The sequence below is a fragment of the Propithecus coquereli genome, unplaced genomic scaffold (assembly GCF_000956105.1).
Source record: "Propithecus coquereli isolate 6110/MARCELLA unplaced genomic scaffold, Pcoq_1.0 Scaffold67, whole genome shotgun sequence".
In the NCBI taxonomy this organism is placed as follows: domain Eukaryota; kingdom Metazoa; phylum Chordata; class Mammalia; order Primates; family Indriidae; genus Propithecus; species Propithecus coquereli.
Window position 1 is genome coordinate 523,502 of NW_012152729.1, and position 14,834 is coordinate 538,335.

Genomic DNA, 14,834 nt, shown 5'->3' on the forward strand with positions numbered 1-14,834 from the left:
TTTGGCAGGTACATGGTGTCATGAAGTTGCCAGGTTTCTCTGGGGTTTGTAAAAGAACAACATGGGAAAATCAAGTGTGAAGCAAGAGCTCAACTCTTGACAGGGGTTTTGTTTGTGGTTTTGTTACTGGAATATGCCAGTGACCTTAACAAGGCCAAAGTTTGTAGACACAGGAATTACAACATCAAGAAGGGGGTGAGGTGAGATCCTGGTGGCATAAAAGGAGCAGCGCAGCACTGCTCTTCCCGAAGCGAGACAGACCAAGATGAGGTGGGTCCACAGCTTTCCCTCCTCCCTTCTCTCCGGTTCTTTGCTTCCTCCTTCTTTGTGTTCATTGGTAGAGATGCAGAAATACAACAAAGAATCAGGGCAGATGGGCTAAATTATAGTGAAGTAAAGGGTTTAGTGTGTTAAATCTTCTTTCAGACAGTGCTGTCTTCCCCAGGAGATGTGATTTACTCTAAGGAGTGTCTTTTTCCTCGAGGTTATGAAGTTTTTGTCTTTACAGGGGACACGAGTAGCTCCTGGCATATTGAATATATTAATTAGCAGATTTTTTCCTTTTTAAAAACATATAATAAGAAAGATCAAGAGAAACATTTGTATGACACAGTTAAGGCACTCAGATCTTATCAAAAATAAAAACGCTTTTTGAAATGTTGAAATGATAAGACTAGAAACGTAATATAACCAAGCAATCCTTGAACGGTCGCTAGCTGTCAGTGAGATGGTTTAGTGGTAAGCAGGCCTGTGCACCGATGCCCATGGCCACCCTCCTGCTTTCGGGAAGCTACTTCTTTCCCAGATAATCTTTTGGCATTTTGGGATTTGATATACCATTTCCTAAAGGCAAATTATCATAAATGTTTTAAAATTATATATTTTAAAAACCTTTTATTATGGAAAATTTCAAAAAGTAGAGAGAATAGCATGATAAGCCCTATGTTCTTATCTTTGAGTTATCTACATTTTATTAGCAGTATCTTTGTAGCCCAGTACAGGAGGGCTGGCTGAAGGAGGTCTCTCTTTGTTGGAGAGGTCGTATATTATTGACGGTTTAATGTTTCCTGAATGCAGCCAGAAATCGAGGCCCTGCTACCTACATGCCTTCCTGTCTTGGTGACCCTTCTCTGAAGCTTATGTAGAGTTCCCGGCACCACAGAGTCTGTGGGAGCTGGGTGTGCTCAGAAGCTGCTAAGTGTGTTTGTGGGTGGGTGCGGCAATTTCTTGGTCCTAGACCTTCCACATACTTTCTTTTCTGGCTGCTTAATGGGAGATGCGTGTGCGTGTGCGTGTGCCTGTGTGTGTGCAGGGTGTGTGTGTGTGTGTGTGTGTGTGCTGCGAAGCAGGGAGAACAGCTTTGCACTCCTTCCTGTATTCTCTCTGCAGCGCCCTGGGAGCTGTTGTTGCCCTCCTGCTGTGGGGACAGCTTTTCGCAGTGGACTTGAACAATGAGGCCACAGAGATGGCAGGTGCGTCTTGGGGTTTGGGCAGGAACTGTGCATCCCCGGCGTCTGCTTTGACCCTATTAGACCTGTACTGTTTGGGATGAGCCTGTTCCCCCTTCTCATTCTCATCTCTGGGCTCTCAGTACCGTGAGGAGACTGCCTTGCCCTTGGCTTCCATTTGCGGTGGAAGGAAGTTGATGTGCAGAGCAGCTTCCTCTCAACTGGCTTTTCATGGGTCTCTGGCAGCAATTTCTGAATATTAACCTCTTCCGGCTTCTGTTTCTTTGTAGACGATGGCTGCCCAAAGCCCCCCGAGATTGCAAATGGCTACGTGGAGCACTCGGTTCGCTATCAGTGCAAGCAGTACTACAAACTGCGCACTGAGGGGGACGGTAAGACCTACACAGTGTCTCTGTGCTCTGTACACACCCCTGCCCAGACATTTCCATGGTGAATGGGGCTGGGGTGACTGGCCAGCAAGTTCACATGTTCTCCTTGAAGCCAGATTTCAATTCTTTTTTTTTTTTGAGACAGTCTTGCTTTGTTGCCCGGGCTAGAGTGAGTGTAGTGGTGTCATCCTAGCTCACAGCAACCTCAAACTCCTGGGCTCAAGCAATCCTTCTGCCTCAGCCTCCTGAGTAGCTGGGACTATAGGCATGCGCCACCATGCCCGGCTAATTTTTTCTATATATATATATTTTTAGTTATCCAGATAATTTCTATTTTTTGGTAGAGACGGGGTCTCACTCTTGCTCAGGCTGATCTAGAACTCCTGACCTTGAGCAATCCACCCACCTCGGCCTCCCAGAGTGCCAGGATTATAGGAGTGAGCCACCGCACCTGGCCCAGATTTCAATTCTAATGAAGGTTTTGTGACCAGTAGCTGTGGTCCTTTGGGCACACTCACTTTGCTCAGCCCCAAGTTTTCCCTTTTGTTAAGGGGAGGGCAATGCCACATAGCTCACTATTTCAGGAGCCGTGGTAAAAGAACAAATGAAGATGACAATAGGTAGCCCTCATCTAGAGATTTGTACGGTCCTGGCACTATCCTAAGTGCTTTATATTTACTTGCTCACTTAGTCTTTCCAGCACCCTCTGAAGAGATATCCTTATTCTCATTTCGCTGAGGAGGAGCCTGAGGCACAGACAGGTTGCGTATGTTGCCCAGGCTCAGGCGGCCTGTAAGTGGAGGAGTCAGGGTTTGAACCCTCCCTACCTGCACGGCCTGGCCGTGACCGCCATGGCCAAGTGTGTTCTGCTGGGCTGAACTGGCGCCCAGTGCTTGGCTTCCAGCACAGTGCTCCCCGCTTCCTCTTCTTTTTAATTCTTCCCTTTAAATCCCTTCTCACTCTGTGCTATGTGCAGTTTGGTTTCTCTTTTGGCTCATTTCTTTCCTTGTTTCAGGAGTGTACACCTTAAACCATGAGAAGCAGTGGACGAACAAAGCCGTTGGGGAGAAGCTTCCTGAATGTGAAGCAGGTGGGAGCCAAGGGTTCAGGGCGCAGGCCGGTGTCCAGGGGAGTGTCGCAGAGGCACAGCCCGCCTGTGTGGCTTCCTCTCGGCGCACAAGAGCCAACAGGAGGGATCAGGGAGCTACAACTGGTCAGGCAGAGATCGAGCAGTTAGGTGATGACTCTCGATAGAGCTCACTAAGGGTCTTGTTCTTTCGGGCCTGAAGGACATTGGCTGAATCCACTGTCCACACTGCCCCCAGGTCAAGTGACCCCATGCACACAGATAGCCAGCCTGCCCAGAGAGCCCTAGGTCGAAAGTAAAGCAAGCTCCAAGAACAAGTCGAGGGAGGACATAAAATCTTAATCCACGAAGTGCAACTGGAAGCTGGAGATGGGCTGGGGCTGCTGTTTCTTGTCACTGGGAAGAGCTGCTGCTCTCTCTTTTCCCTCCTTGGAACAAGAGGGTCTTGCCCAGCTTCTTCGGCTCTTGGTGGTGTGGAACTGCCAACCTGTCTTGTATTAACTGCAACATCCGTGCAATCTGAGTTCCGGCCAGTGCTGCTACAGACCCCCTTTATTCAGAAAGAATATCACGAATTATCACAGCTCCCAGCCCTTTCAGTGGATTTCAGGGAATTGTGGACATTCCTTTGTTGTGATAAATTGTTTAAATATAATACAGTTCATCAGCCAGGGCTCAAAACTCTCAGCGTTACTTATTTCTTTTGTGAGTTAGAAAGGCAGGAAATCGAACTCTGCTTCGTGATGCAAAAAAACAAACAAAAAAACCTGAATTGTTTTAAACTGTAAATATCGGAAATGAGATGATCGGGTGTTGAGGGCAAAGCATTTAAATCTTTCCAGCTCTGAAAGAAAAGGGGAAGGATAGCTCAGACAGCAGCAGCGGCCAGTGCTTCCCAGCCCTCCTTCCCGGATCGGGAGACGCTCTCACACCTCTGCTCACGAGTTTCTTGCTCTCCTTCACAGTGTGCGGGAAGCCCAAGAATCCAGTGGATCAGGTGCAACGGATCCTGGGTGGATCTCTGGATGCCAAAGGCAGCTTTCCCTGGCAAGCTAAGATGGTCTCTCGCCATAATCTCACCACAGGGGCCACCCTGATCAATGAACAGTGGCTGCTGACCACGGCTAAAAATCTCTTCTTGAATCACACAGAAGATGCCAAAGCAAAAGACATTGCCCCTACTCTACGACTCTATGTGGGGAAGAATCAGCCTGTGGAGATTGAGAAGGTGGTTTTCCATCCTAACTACTCCCAGGTAGATATCGGGCTCATCAAACTCAAACAGAAGGTGCCTGTTAATGAGAGAGTGATGCCCATCTGCCTACCTTCCAAGGATTATGTGGAAGAGGGGCGTGTGGGTTATGTGTCAGGCTGGGGCCGAAATGCCAACTTTCAGTTTACTGAGTTTCTCAAGTATGTCATGCTGCCTGTGGCTGACCAGACCAAGTGTGTCATGCACTACGAAGGCAGCACAGTGCCCGAAAAGAAGACACCAAAGAGTCCTGTAGGGGTGCAGCCCATACTGAACGAATACACCTTTTGTGTTGGCATGACCAAGTACCAGGAAGACACCTGCTATGGCGATGCTGGCAGCGCCTTTGCTATTCACGACCTGGAGCAGGACACTTGGTACGCGGCTGGTATCCTGAGCTTTGATAAGAGCTGTGCTGTGGCCGAGTATGGCGTGTACGTGAAGGTGCCTTCCATTCTGGACTGGGTTCAGAAAACCATCGCCAACAACTAACTCGAGGCTGGGAGAAGTGGATGGGAGTGGATGGGCTAAGACATGGTCTGAAGCTGATGGGTGCCAGCCCTGTGTTGCTGCGTCAATCAATAAAGAGTTTTCTTTTGACCCGTTTCTGTCCTGTGTTCAGTCCCAGGCCTTTTTTATTCTCTCATTTATGGTCCAAGAGCAGCCAAGCGGTAGAGAGTCTACAGGGAGGATGGCAGAAAATACCCCAAGCCAACTGGAAATCCCTAGGGTGCCACAAACTGTTCCATCTTGGGGAGTCACACTCACTCAGTGCCTACTGGATGCCAGGTCTCAGAAAGGTAATTGTCCTCGTTTTACAGACAAGGAAACACAGACTCAGAGGAGTTAGAGATTTTCTTACACAGCTGCTAAATAGTGAAGCTGAACCTTGAACCTCAGGCTGTTTGAATACAACTCTGAGCTCTTTTCACTGCATCCTGTCACCTCTTCGAAGTGAATCAGGAGGAAGGGTGCAGGCCTGGTGAGGAAGACGCTAGCTCAAAATGGCATGGAAAAAAGTGTTTTGACGCAGACAGTACTTTTATTATGTTCCAAACCACCAGCACTCCAGAAAACAAAATAAGATGCCATAAAGGCAGGATCTCTGGACTTGCTGCGTCCAAATCATAGCTTGGCCCATAAATTTGCTAAGTTCTTTAAGCTTCCTGGCCATCAGTTCCTGATCACTCCCATGAGGGGCTTAAACCACACAATCTCTAAAGTCCCTACCAGCAATAATATTCTGGGACTCCACAGAGTTAGGAGGTCAGAGTCCTTTCCTGTGTAGGAGCTGCTTTTCCTACTTGGAAGAAACCTCGCTTCACTAGGAATCAAATGCAAGCCATCTGAGTCTGACCTTCCAGAGACAGGGGTCTTGCTGTTGAGGGCCTCCCGCTCTTGTAAACGGGAAGCCCATCTAACGGAGGTCTTTCTTGCTATAAGCCTTCGCCAACACACCGCCTTCTCTTGCCAAAAACGCGGCCTCTCCTTTTCTTGGTGCAAAATGCCACTCGCGGCACTCTCTCTCAGCAGGGTCTGGCCAGATCCATTGACAAATTTCAACAGGTTAGAGCTAGTGGGCCAATGAAGATATGGACCTACATTCTAGAACCTATGAAAGAGATAATAGCCAGAAACTGGAAAAGACTCAAACGCTTAGAATTAATGATTCTATTAAGTGGTTTCTGGAACTACTCAGGAGGAAAATAATGATAACAGCAAAACTCTGGCATTTTCTTATCACTGATCTTCTCTGCCCAGCAGCACCTCCTGCTGGCCTGGCCTCAACTTCGGGTTTCAGCAACACTGGACTCTGTGCCGCTCTCTGAACACCCCCTGCCGTCTCCAGGCCCTGGGCCTTTTTCCTCAGGGGCCCTCTACTGAAATGACTGTCCCCCTTCTGCACGCGTACCTCCTGCTCTCCTTTAACACACGGGCACTGCCTCTGAGGGCCTGTCCCTGGTACAGGAGTCATTTGTATTTACGTAGCACCTAGCATACGACGGGACGTATAGCATGTACTCAATAAGTACTTGTGGAATGGGAACTAAGACAGGATCAAAAATATAAATCAGGACTTCAGAGAAAGAGTCTCTAAAGCCCTCAAGGGGAAAGAAGATACAAGAATTTTATGCATGCAAGTTCTGAGTTTTTCCATCTGAGTGCTTACCGCCTAACAAATACTGTGTGATTTGGACTGAGGAACAGCAAACTCAACTAACAGTGACTTAGGCAATGAAGACATTTTATTCTTTCACAGAAGTCAGAGGAAGCAGATCCAGAGTTCACTTAGTAGCTCAATAACATCATCAGGGATCAGGCTCTTTTTACGATTCTTCTCAGCATATCGATTTTTCATCCTGATGCTGGTTGCCTCATGGTCCTAAGATGGCTGTTGTAGCTCCATGCATCATGATTAAATCAGTAGCACGAAGTGGAGGCGAGGAGAAGACAGGGGGTGGTGACAGGGTTTTGTTTTGTTTTATTCCTGGAGTGCCTCTCTGTTTTTATCAGCGGAGAACACAAAAGATGCCCAGCAGCCTTCCCTCTATGCTGCATTAGCCAGAACCAAGTCTCATGGTCACCCCTCCAGTAGGAGAGACTTCGTAAGGAAGCACCTGGCAAAGGGGGCTGGACTTGCAGTGATGGTACTGCCCTGAACAGAACTGGGCTTCTGTCAGCAAGAGGGTCAGCGCTGCCAAGCAGGTGACAAGCTGACTGGCCTGCTGCCCTCCAGCTGTGCACCCACTCTCCCATCCTGGAAAGTCAATGCCAAGAGTTGCCATGAGGTTTTGAGAGGAGCAGTAACTTGCCCAAGGTTGTGCCAGGGGACCCTGGAAGAGCAACAATTCCTCATGAAGTTATCAAAACAGGCAAATCCCATAAAGGTGACATTTCTTTCTAATAATTCTGACGTCGCTTTTAGTTTGAGTTTAGTTGCCACCTCAGGAAGGGGCGGCAACCTCTGGGAGAGATGTGTTCCTACTTACTAAGAGTAGTTAATTCTTTGTTCCCCTCCAATTGGGTGCTGGATGGTGTAGGTTCAAGTTCTCACTTCTTTGGCAATTTAACAACATAAAAGCTAGTTAAATGAGCCAAACAGGACAGTGTTTTAAAAGTCAGAGCAAGAAAGGCTCCAAAATAAAACAAATAGGCAAGAAGAGCTACTCTCTATTCAGTAGAGAATTATTCTAAGAGAAACTGGGGTAATAGGGACTGGAGATTGTGTGTGTGTGTTTGTATATGCGCATGTGCACACATCTAGGGTAGAAACTATGTATTTTTGCTCCCATGGGAATTGACTCTTGATTTTACTTGTGTATCAAATAAACATGATTAAGTCAAATTTTACTAGCCGATGTTTGGGAGGATTCTGTATTATCTTAAAGTATGAAGAAAGCACGCTATAAAGAGAAGGTAAAAAAACAAATCACCCTGGGGAAACTGAAGAGCACCGGCTTGACTGCTCTGAGGTTCGCAGGGAGCAGACATTTAGGCATCTCAGAGAAGCAGGGAACCAGTGTGATTTTCTCCTCAGGGGCTGGTATTTTACATGCATGTCAAACCTCTTCTCCACTGGGACACTGATCACATTTCTGAATGACTCCAGAAAACAGCACGGCTGGGATTCAGGTACTGCTTCAAGATGTGCCTTTCTCTTTGTCTTTGACAGCAGACGGTGTACTAAATGTCTTGATAGAGAAGGTCATATTTGGGAATATTCTTGGGATCAATAGGACTCTGGACAATAAGTTTTCCTCTCATTGCTCCGCGATAGATTACTTCAATCAAATCTATGAAGTCCTGTTTGGTTTTGAAACTTCCCACAAACTTAGTGTGATCTGGAGATCTAGACAGCATAGAAGAGAAACAACTGCTCTCAGAACTTTTAATAGTTACTTTCTGAAGACTTGCAGGATAAACAAAATGAACAGTAGTTTTCTTATTTTTCCTCTTGTCAAAGAAACTTTAGACATAAAGCCTGACATTGATTTTTCCATTGATTTTTTTCCCCCCACTTGGTATATAACTATAAAACCAGTGCTGTGGGCCACTAGCACGAAAACCTGTCATGTGAAAAGATTCTGCTTGAAAATCTGCTTTAATCACTTCTCAAGTCATTAGCAAGGAGGATGCACCGAGTGTTGGAGTGGGCATTGTTTCTTTGTTGTTGTTTTTGGCTAGTGCGAAGCCCATTTACAAGTCACGGTCTCCAAGTTCTAATCACTTATGTTTTTGAGTGGTAGGTATTAAAATATTTCAAACATCAGGTATGTTTATTATAGAAATTTTTTAGAAAAACATAAAATCACCAGTGAGGTCAGAGGTCACCTTTCGGTATATATCCTTCCAATCTTATGCATGTGTATGTATATGTATGTACACATGTATTTCTTTTTTCCTAATATTGGAAATTATATCATATAAACTGTTTAGGAATGTGCTTTTTTCCAACTAACATATATTTCTTTCAAAGCCACTAAACATGCATGTACATCACATTAAATTTCTGGAAATGTAATTACTGGGTTAAAAAGTTTAAACACTTTTAAGTGTTTGATACGTAGTGTTATAAATTGCCCTCTAAAAAGGTTGTACCAAATTAATACTTACATCAACTGTGTTCCAGGAGAACAAACAGCTTTAAAACACTTTAAAACAGGTAATATGGAACATACTTTCAAACAGATGACAAAGAAGATACGCAGATCTAGACAAGTAGACACATCGACCACAGTAAGAAATGGTAAGAATGATGGATACATTCAATAATAAAGTATTGGGACAATAACTGGATGAAGGAGAAGGCATTAAAGAAGACTTCTTGTCACTTATTCTTGACAGGCCTTACTGAAGAATGATTTCAAATTCTCAGAGTGGTAGAAGACAGGAAACTTGGCGAGAGAGAAGCGTATCCTAGTTTGCTGGAAGGAACTCTTCTTTTATTTATTTCTCTACTGAAATGCCTGTCCCCCTTCTGCACGCGTACCTCCTGCTCTCCTTTAACACACGGGCACTGCCTCTGAGGGCCTGTCCCTGGTAACTCCTGGGGCTCAAGCGATCCTCTTGCCTCAGCCTCCCGAGTAGCTGGGACTACAGGCATGCGCCACCATGCCCGGATAATTTTTTCTCTATATATTTTTAGTTGTCCAGATAATTTCTTTCTATTTTTAGTGGAGACGGGGTCTCGCTCTTGCTCAGGCTGGTCTCGAACTCCTGACCTTGAGCGATCCACCCGCCTCGGCCTCCCAGAGTGCTAGGATTACAGGCATGAGCCACTGCGCCTGGCTGGAACGTTTCTTTTATAAATGCCACCTGCCAGGCCCAGACGTTTAAGAACTACATATTTTGTTTTAAATGAAATTCCTGGGAAACTTTTAAGTTCTTTATTTAGCTAACGTAACTGTTCTATATTTTGTAGACTTAAGGATGGTTAATGCTTCACAAACTGTATGATTCCTTCATACTTAAGTTGCAAATTAAAATCTGCCAGTCATACTTGAAACACTCTTATTTTGTACCAAGGTTTGGCATAAAAAATTATAGAGTATATCAACTGAGGAAACAATACCAATATAAGACTCACGGAGCCAACATCACATGGGAATAGGTGAGATACTGTAACTGCTTAAAGGAAATGTTTAGGATTGTCATAGGTAAATCATCCTAACTTACCCATAATCCACTTTCATATGCTGCCCGTTGAAGAAGAAGACAGTAGATGGAATATAACTGATGTCAAAATACTGTGTATAAACGGGAGTTCGGTCCACATCTACCAGGTATATGGCAGCCATTTTACTTAGGTCAGAAGAGGTCTTAGAAAGCTGCAAACGACAAGAGAGACAGAGGTTACAATATGAGAGCTAGCTAATGTCTCTTCTGTGAAACTTTTCACTACAACTGAGTATTTTGTTTGAAAAAATTCCTGAGCCAAGAATCTAGGCTATTTGGGTTCCACATTAGACACAGTGTAACCTTATCATCCTGAGTCTGAATCGCTGCTGACAGGGTTATGAGAAGACTCTGGGTAAAATGGTGTGAATGCATTTCTTCCTTTAATTTTTTTCTTTGATTGTTTTCATAAAAGTAATCTATCCTCACTTAAAACAACTTAGAAATATGTAATGCAAATACTGAAACTCCCTAAAATCTCTTTCCTCCCAATCGTCACAGAAATGGTAACTATGATAATTAGTAGCAAACACTTACATGACACTTACTATGCGCTAACTGTCCTAAGCGCTTAACATTTGTTGACTCGCTTAATCCTTACAACATTCCTGTAAGGTAGGTGCTATTAGAGTCCCCATTTTATAGAGAAGGAAACTGAGGCACAGGGAGGTGAGGTAATCTGCCCCAGGTCACACAGCTACTAGGCAGTAGGGCTGGGATTTGAACTTTGACAGTGTGGCTTCAGAGTCTATACCATTGATCTCTGTGATATTTCCTCCTCACAGCTGAGGGTATAATCCTCTGGTCCTTTTTTCCCCAGGTTAACATATCACATACTCGTTTTTTTCTCCCCAAAGAATTATTTGCTTTTGACACACACTTATTTTTAACCACAGAAATGAGGATTCTTATACTCGATTTCTACAGTGGACGGCAGCAACAGAAATGGTGGGAAGAGGTCTTAGTCCCAGGTTAAGTCTTTCTCTATGATAAATACAGACAAGAATACACCTCCCCTGTCCCATACTCCTCCTTCTTACTCATCAGAGTGTGAAGATGTGCTGTGAGATCAGAAATGATCATCAGGACATAATGGAGACAACACACTGGGGAAGGGTATTGGCAGCTACAGAAAACTGCGTTCAAATCCCACCTCTGCAATTTAGTGGATCTGTGCCCATGGAAAGTTATTTGTCCTCCCTGATATTTATTTCCCCCGCTGGGAAATGGGGCCACTATTACTCCACTGTTGTGGGCATCAAAAAAGATAATGTTCACAGTTGCCTGTTAATCATGTTTCCTGCTCTTCCATTGCCTTGCTGGTGAAACTGAGCACTGACAGCTGTTAAGTTGGAAGGACATCCATGACAGAGTCAGCACAATCGCAGATCTCGGAGTTCAGGGTAGGGCAGGCACATGATCAGCCCTTAGTGGGAGTGCGCCAGTGACTGACAGCTTTCCACCCGGCCCTGCCTGCTCCGTTCCATGCACTTTGCAGATGATGAAGTGAGAATATCAAAATTTTTAATAAAACAATTTATTTTAAAAATTCACTTACAATATCATCGAGCTGCAGACAGACAGGATCTTCATCTCTCCCAAACCTGAGAACCAACACCTTCTCTGCAGTACTTTTTATCACCTGGTCTACTTCCTTTTTGTTGGTCAGCTTGGGCAACAGGAAGCTCATCTGGAAATAATCCAAATCCTGAAATAAAGTTGCAATGTTTAAAGACAATTTAGATTAAGTGCATGAGCCCTAATTTTTAAAAAATTAATTTTTAGAGTAGGTTATGTATTCACATGGTTTTAAAAGAAACAATATAGAAAGGTACTGTGTAAAGTTTCCCTCCTCGGTCCAAGTTCCCACTGCCCCATTTTCCCCTGCACACCAGGTAACAGCTTTCGTTGCTTTCTATTTATATTTCAGAGTTTTGTTATGCATTCACAGGAAATACAAATATGTGTTTCTGTATTTTCTCCCCTTTTTTACCCCAAAAGATAACTAATATATCAGTCAGTGTTCCAGGAAAAAAATCATGACACTCTCAAATTTGGTAATTTGAAGACAGTTTAATTAAGGGTAGCATAGAAAAGAACAAAGTAAAGTGCAGTACTTTGGGGCTAGTAACAGCGGGATGCTATTCTCACCCTGAGGCCTGAAGGAGCCATGGGAAGAAGCAGTTAGAAGAATCGTGTAGCAAAGAGAGGTGAGTGGAGAGGCCGCGGCACAGGCCAGCCTGCTGATACCACTCTCTCTCCCACCTCTGCTAGTGCCCCCACTGGCTGACTCCAGCTGGAACCAGCGCGCAGGGGAGCTGCGGAGGCAGGCACGCCTCCTGTCCCAGAGCAGTCTAGAGGAGGACGAAGAGTGGCTTTTAAGGGGCAAATGGCAGATGTTCAGCACACACGATTTATCCACTCTTCTGCGCTTGCATTTTTTAAAACCGAACATGTGAAAATCTTCCTATAACTCTATATAGAAAACTTCCATATTCTTTGATGTAGCAGCATACTATTTCATGCATGTACCATACTTTTTAAACAGTCCTTTACTGACAGACATTTATATTATCATGAATCTTGGCTTAAGGATTCTTAGTGCATACCTGACTAGGAACACCTCACCACATGGCAAACACATCAATTAAGAATGTGTGTAAAATCAAAATTAAATAAACAAATCGTAAAATACTGAGGTAGGAGGGGCCTAATCCAACCTCCTCATTTTATAAACTAGTTTGCTTATAGTTACACTTCTAGCTACAAAGACTAGAATACAGGCCACCAAATTTCTAGTCCAGGGTTCCTTCTACTACAATGAACTTGTATTTTCATTATTGGAAAAAATTTCATTTCTGAGAAACTCTTTGACCAAGGAGCTAGTTTTTTTTTTTTTGAGAAAGAGTCTCACTCTTTTGCCCGGGCTAGAGTGAGTGCCGTGGCGTCAGCTTAGCTCGCAGCAACCTCAAACTCCTGGGCTCAAGTGATCCTTCTGCCTCAGCCTCCCGAGTAGCTGGGACTACAGGCATGTGCCACCATGCCCGGCTAATTTTTTCTATATATTTTTAGTTGGCCGATTAATTTCTTTCTAATTTTAGTAGAGGTGGGGTCTCGCTCTTGCTCAGGCTGGTCTCAAACTCCTGAGCTCCAACAATCCACCCGCCTCGGCCTCCCAGAGTGCTAGGATTACAGGTGTGAGCCACCGCGCCCGGCCCAAGGAGCTAGTTTTTGAGGCCATCCATGAGAGACACCATTGGGATACTTGATATTTTGAATTCAGTTCCAAAGTTGGCTAATACAATGGAAAGGGAGGATTTCTTTCTTTACATTTTTTTCTCACAAGTCACATTTTAAGATATGAATTAAGAGCCAAGTGTGGTGGCTCATGTCTGTAATCTCAGTGACTTGGTAGGCTGAGGTGGGAGTATTGCTTGAAGCCAGCAGTTTGAAACCAGCCTGGGCAACATAGCAAGACCCTATATCTAAAAAAAAATACATGAATTAATAAAAATTCATATAGGAAATGAAACTGGGATGCCAGAAACAAACACAAAAAGCAACAACAAAAAAAGGAAATGAAATTGTCCCAGCAATGGGTCATACTTTAACTGGGGATGCTGATTGCCAGAAGGGACTTCATCAAACATTAGCAGAACAAATTATTAATACCAGTGAAAGGGAAAGTCAGAGAGAAAACGGATCTGTCCCGCCACTAGAATTCAAACAAACAGCAACTCGTCTACATTACTGATAAAAAGGAAGAAGTAAGGGGAGGGCAACATGTCAACAAGCAGGCCAGGGGTGGGACTGGACAAATGTTTAAAGGAGGAGAGGGAAATCGAGACCTCACCTAAGAAAATGTCCATAGCAAAGGACACCAACGGAGAGTTTCCACAAGAAAAGGTACAAATGGACAGTGAATAAATTTCAAAAGCTTTACTAGTAAGCAAAGAAAAGCAAATTAAAAGATATGTTTAAAAAATCCATTAAATTGGCAAAAATTAAACAAGATAGTAGTACATAATAATGGCAAGAGTATGACTATAGCAGCAGGTATAGCTAGCCCCTGTTGGAAAGCAGAGAGATAAAACCTCTTTGGAAAGAAAGCTGATATACTCTTTGACCAACAATTCCATTTCTGAAAATTAATTCTTGGTGAATAATTAGACAAGATTCATGAAGAGAGGATACTCATTCCATTTATAATGGTGAAAAACTGGAAACCACCTGAATGGCCATCTACGGGATTGGTGAAATAGATGCTGGTACAGTCCCCTAACGCACTATTATAGAACCACTAAAAAAAAGTGCTCTCACTTTTGCACAGACCCTAACTATAGCGCATATGTACATATTTAGATAGAAAAATAACTGGAAATAAATGTTCCAAAATATCATCAGAGGTTACCTCTGCGTGTGAGCAGATGGGTGATTTTTCTTTGCATGGGGGCGTGCGTCTCTATTTTTCCGATATATATATTTTAAAAGCTGCCTGTGGTTGCGCACACAACTGCCAGGTACGGACGATACTTACTTTGCTCGTTCAAGTCACCCTCGCCGCTTCCACGTCAGGGCTGTCGGCACCCGCGTACCCGTTCTCGGAAGAGCCAGGACGCCGGAGGTTCCCTTCTTCGGCCCCAAGCGGGGCAGCGACCCTAATCCAAAGTAACCCAGGGACTGTTGCCTAGCGACCCTCGTTGGACAATTTAGCGGGAAGGACACGGAAGAGGAAAAGGCACAAACGCAGAAAAGGAACTCCCAGCCATCCCTGCTCAACAGCCCAAGCAGCAGAACAGATTCTAGACAGCGCCCGAGCAGACCGGAAACCAAGCGTCACTTCCGCCCTCATTAAATATGGCTGATTATTTTTTCCTTCCCTCTCCCCGTCCCCGACTAGAGGCGGGGTCTCACCTCTTAGGCTAAGCGTGATTGGTCGCAAGGAGACTCGGAAGTGTCTCTGATCAAAGCCCCAGAGGAGG

At 44.5% G+C, this 14,834-nt stretch overlaps 2 protein-coding genes across 2 annotated transcripts; one reads left to right on the plus strand and one right to left on the minus strand.

Annotated features, from left to right (window-relative positions):
- Positions 1 to 1,261: 1,261 nt before the first annotated feature.
- HP (haptoglobin) lies at positions 1,262 to 4,782 on the plus strand. The gene is made up of 4 exons (XM_012660535.1): positions 1,262 to 1,472; positions 1,739 to 1,840; positions 2,853 to 2,927; positions 3,890 to 4,782. Exons 1-4 carry the CDS (start codon positions 1,277 to 1,279, stop codon positions 4,666 to 4,668), a joined length of 1,152 nt encoding a protein of 383 aa, XP_012515989.1. The 5' UTR covers positions 1,262 to 1,276; the 3' UTR covers positions 4,669 to 4,782.
- A 2,753-nt stretch (positions 4,783 to 7,535) lies between these two features.
- Positions 7,536 to 14,659, minus strand: TXNL4B (thioredoxin-like 4B). Its single transcript, XM_012660538.1, has 4 exons — positions 14,390 to 14,659; positions 11,411 to 11,560; positions 9,853 to 10,004; positions 7,536 to 8,026 (listed from the first exon to the last, which is right to left on the minus strand). Exons 2-4 carry the CDS (start codon positions 11,540 to 11,542, stop codon positions 7,861 to 7,863), a joined length of 450 nt encoding a protein of 149 aa, XP_012515992.1. The 5' UTR covers positions 11,543 to 11,560; positions 14,390 to 14,659; the 3' UTR covers positions 7,536 to 7,860.
- Between the last annotated feature and the right edge of the window lie 175 nt (positions 14,660 to 14,834).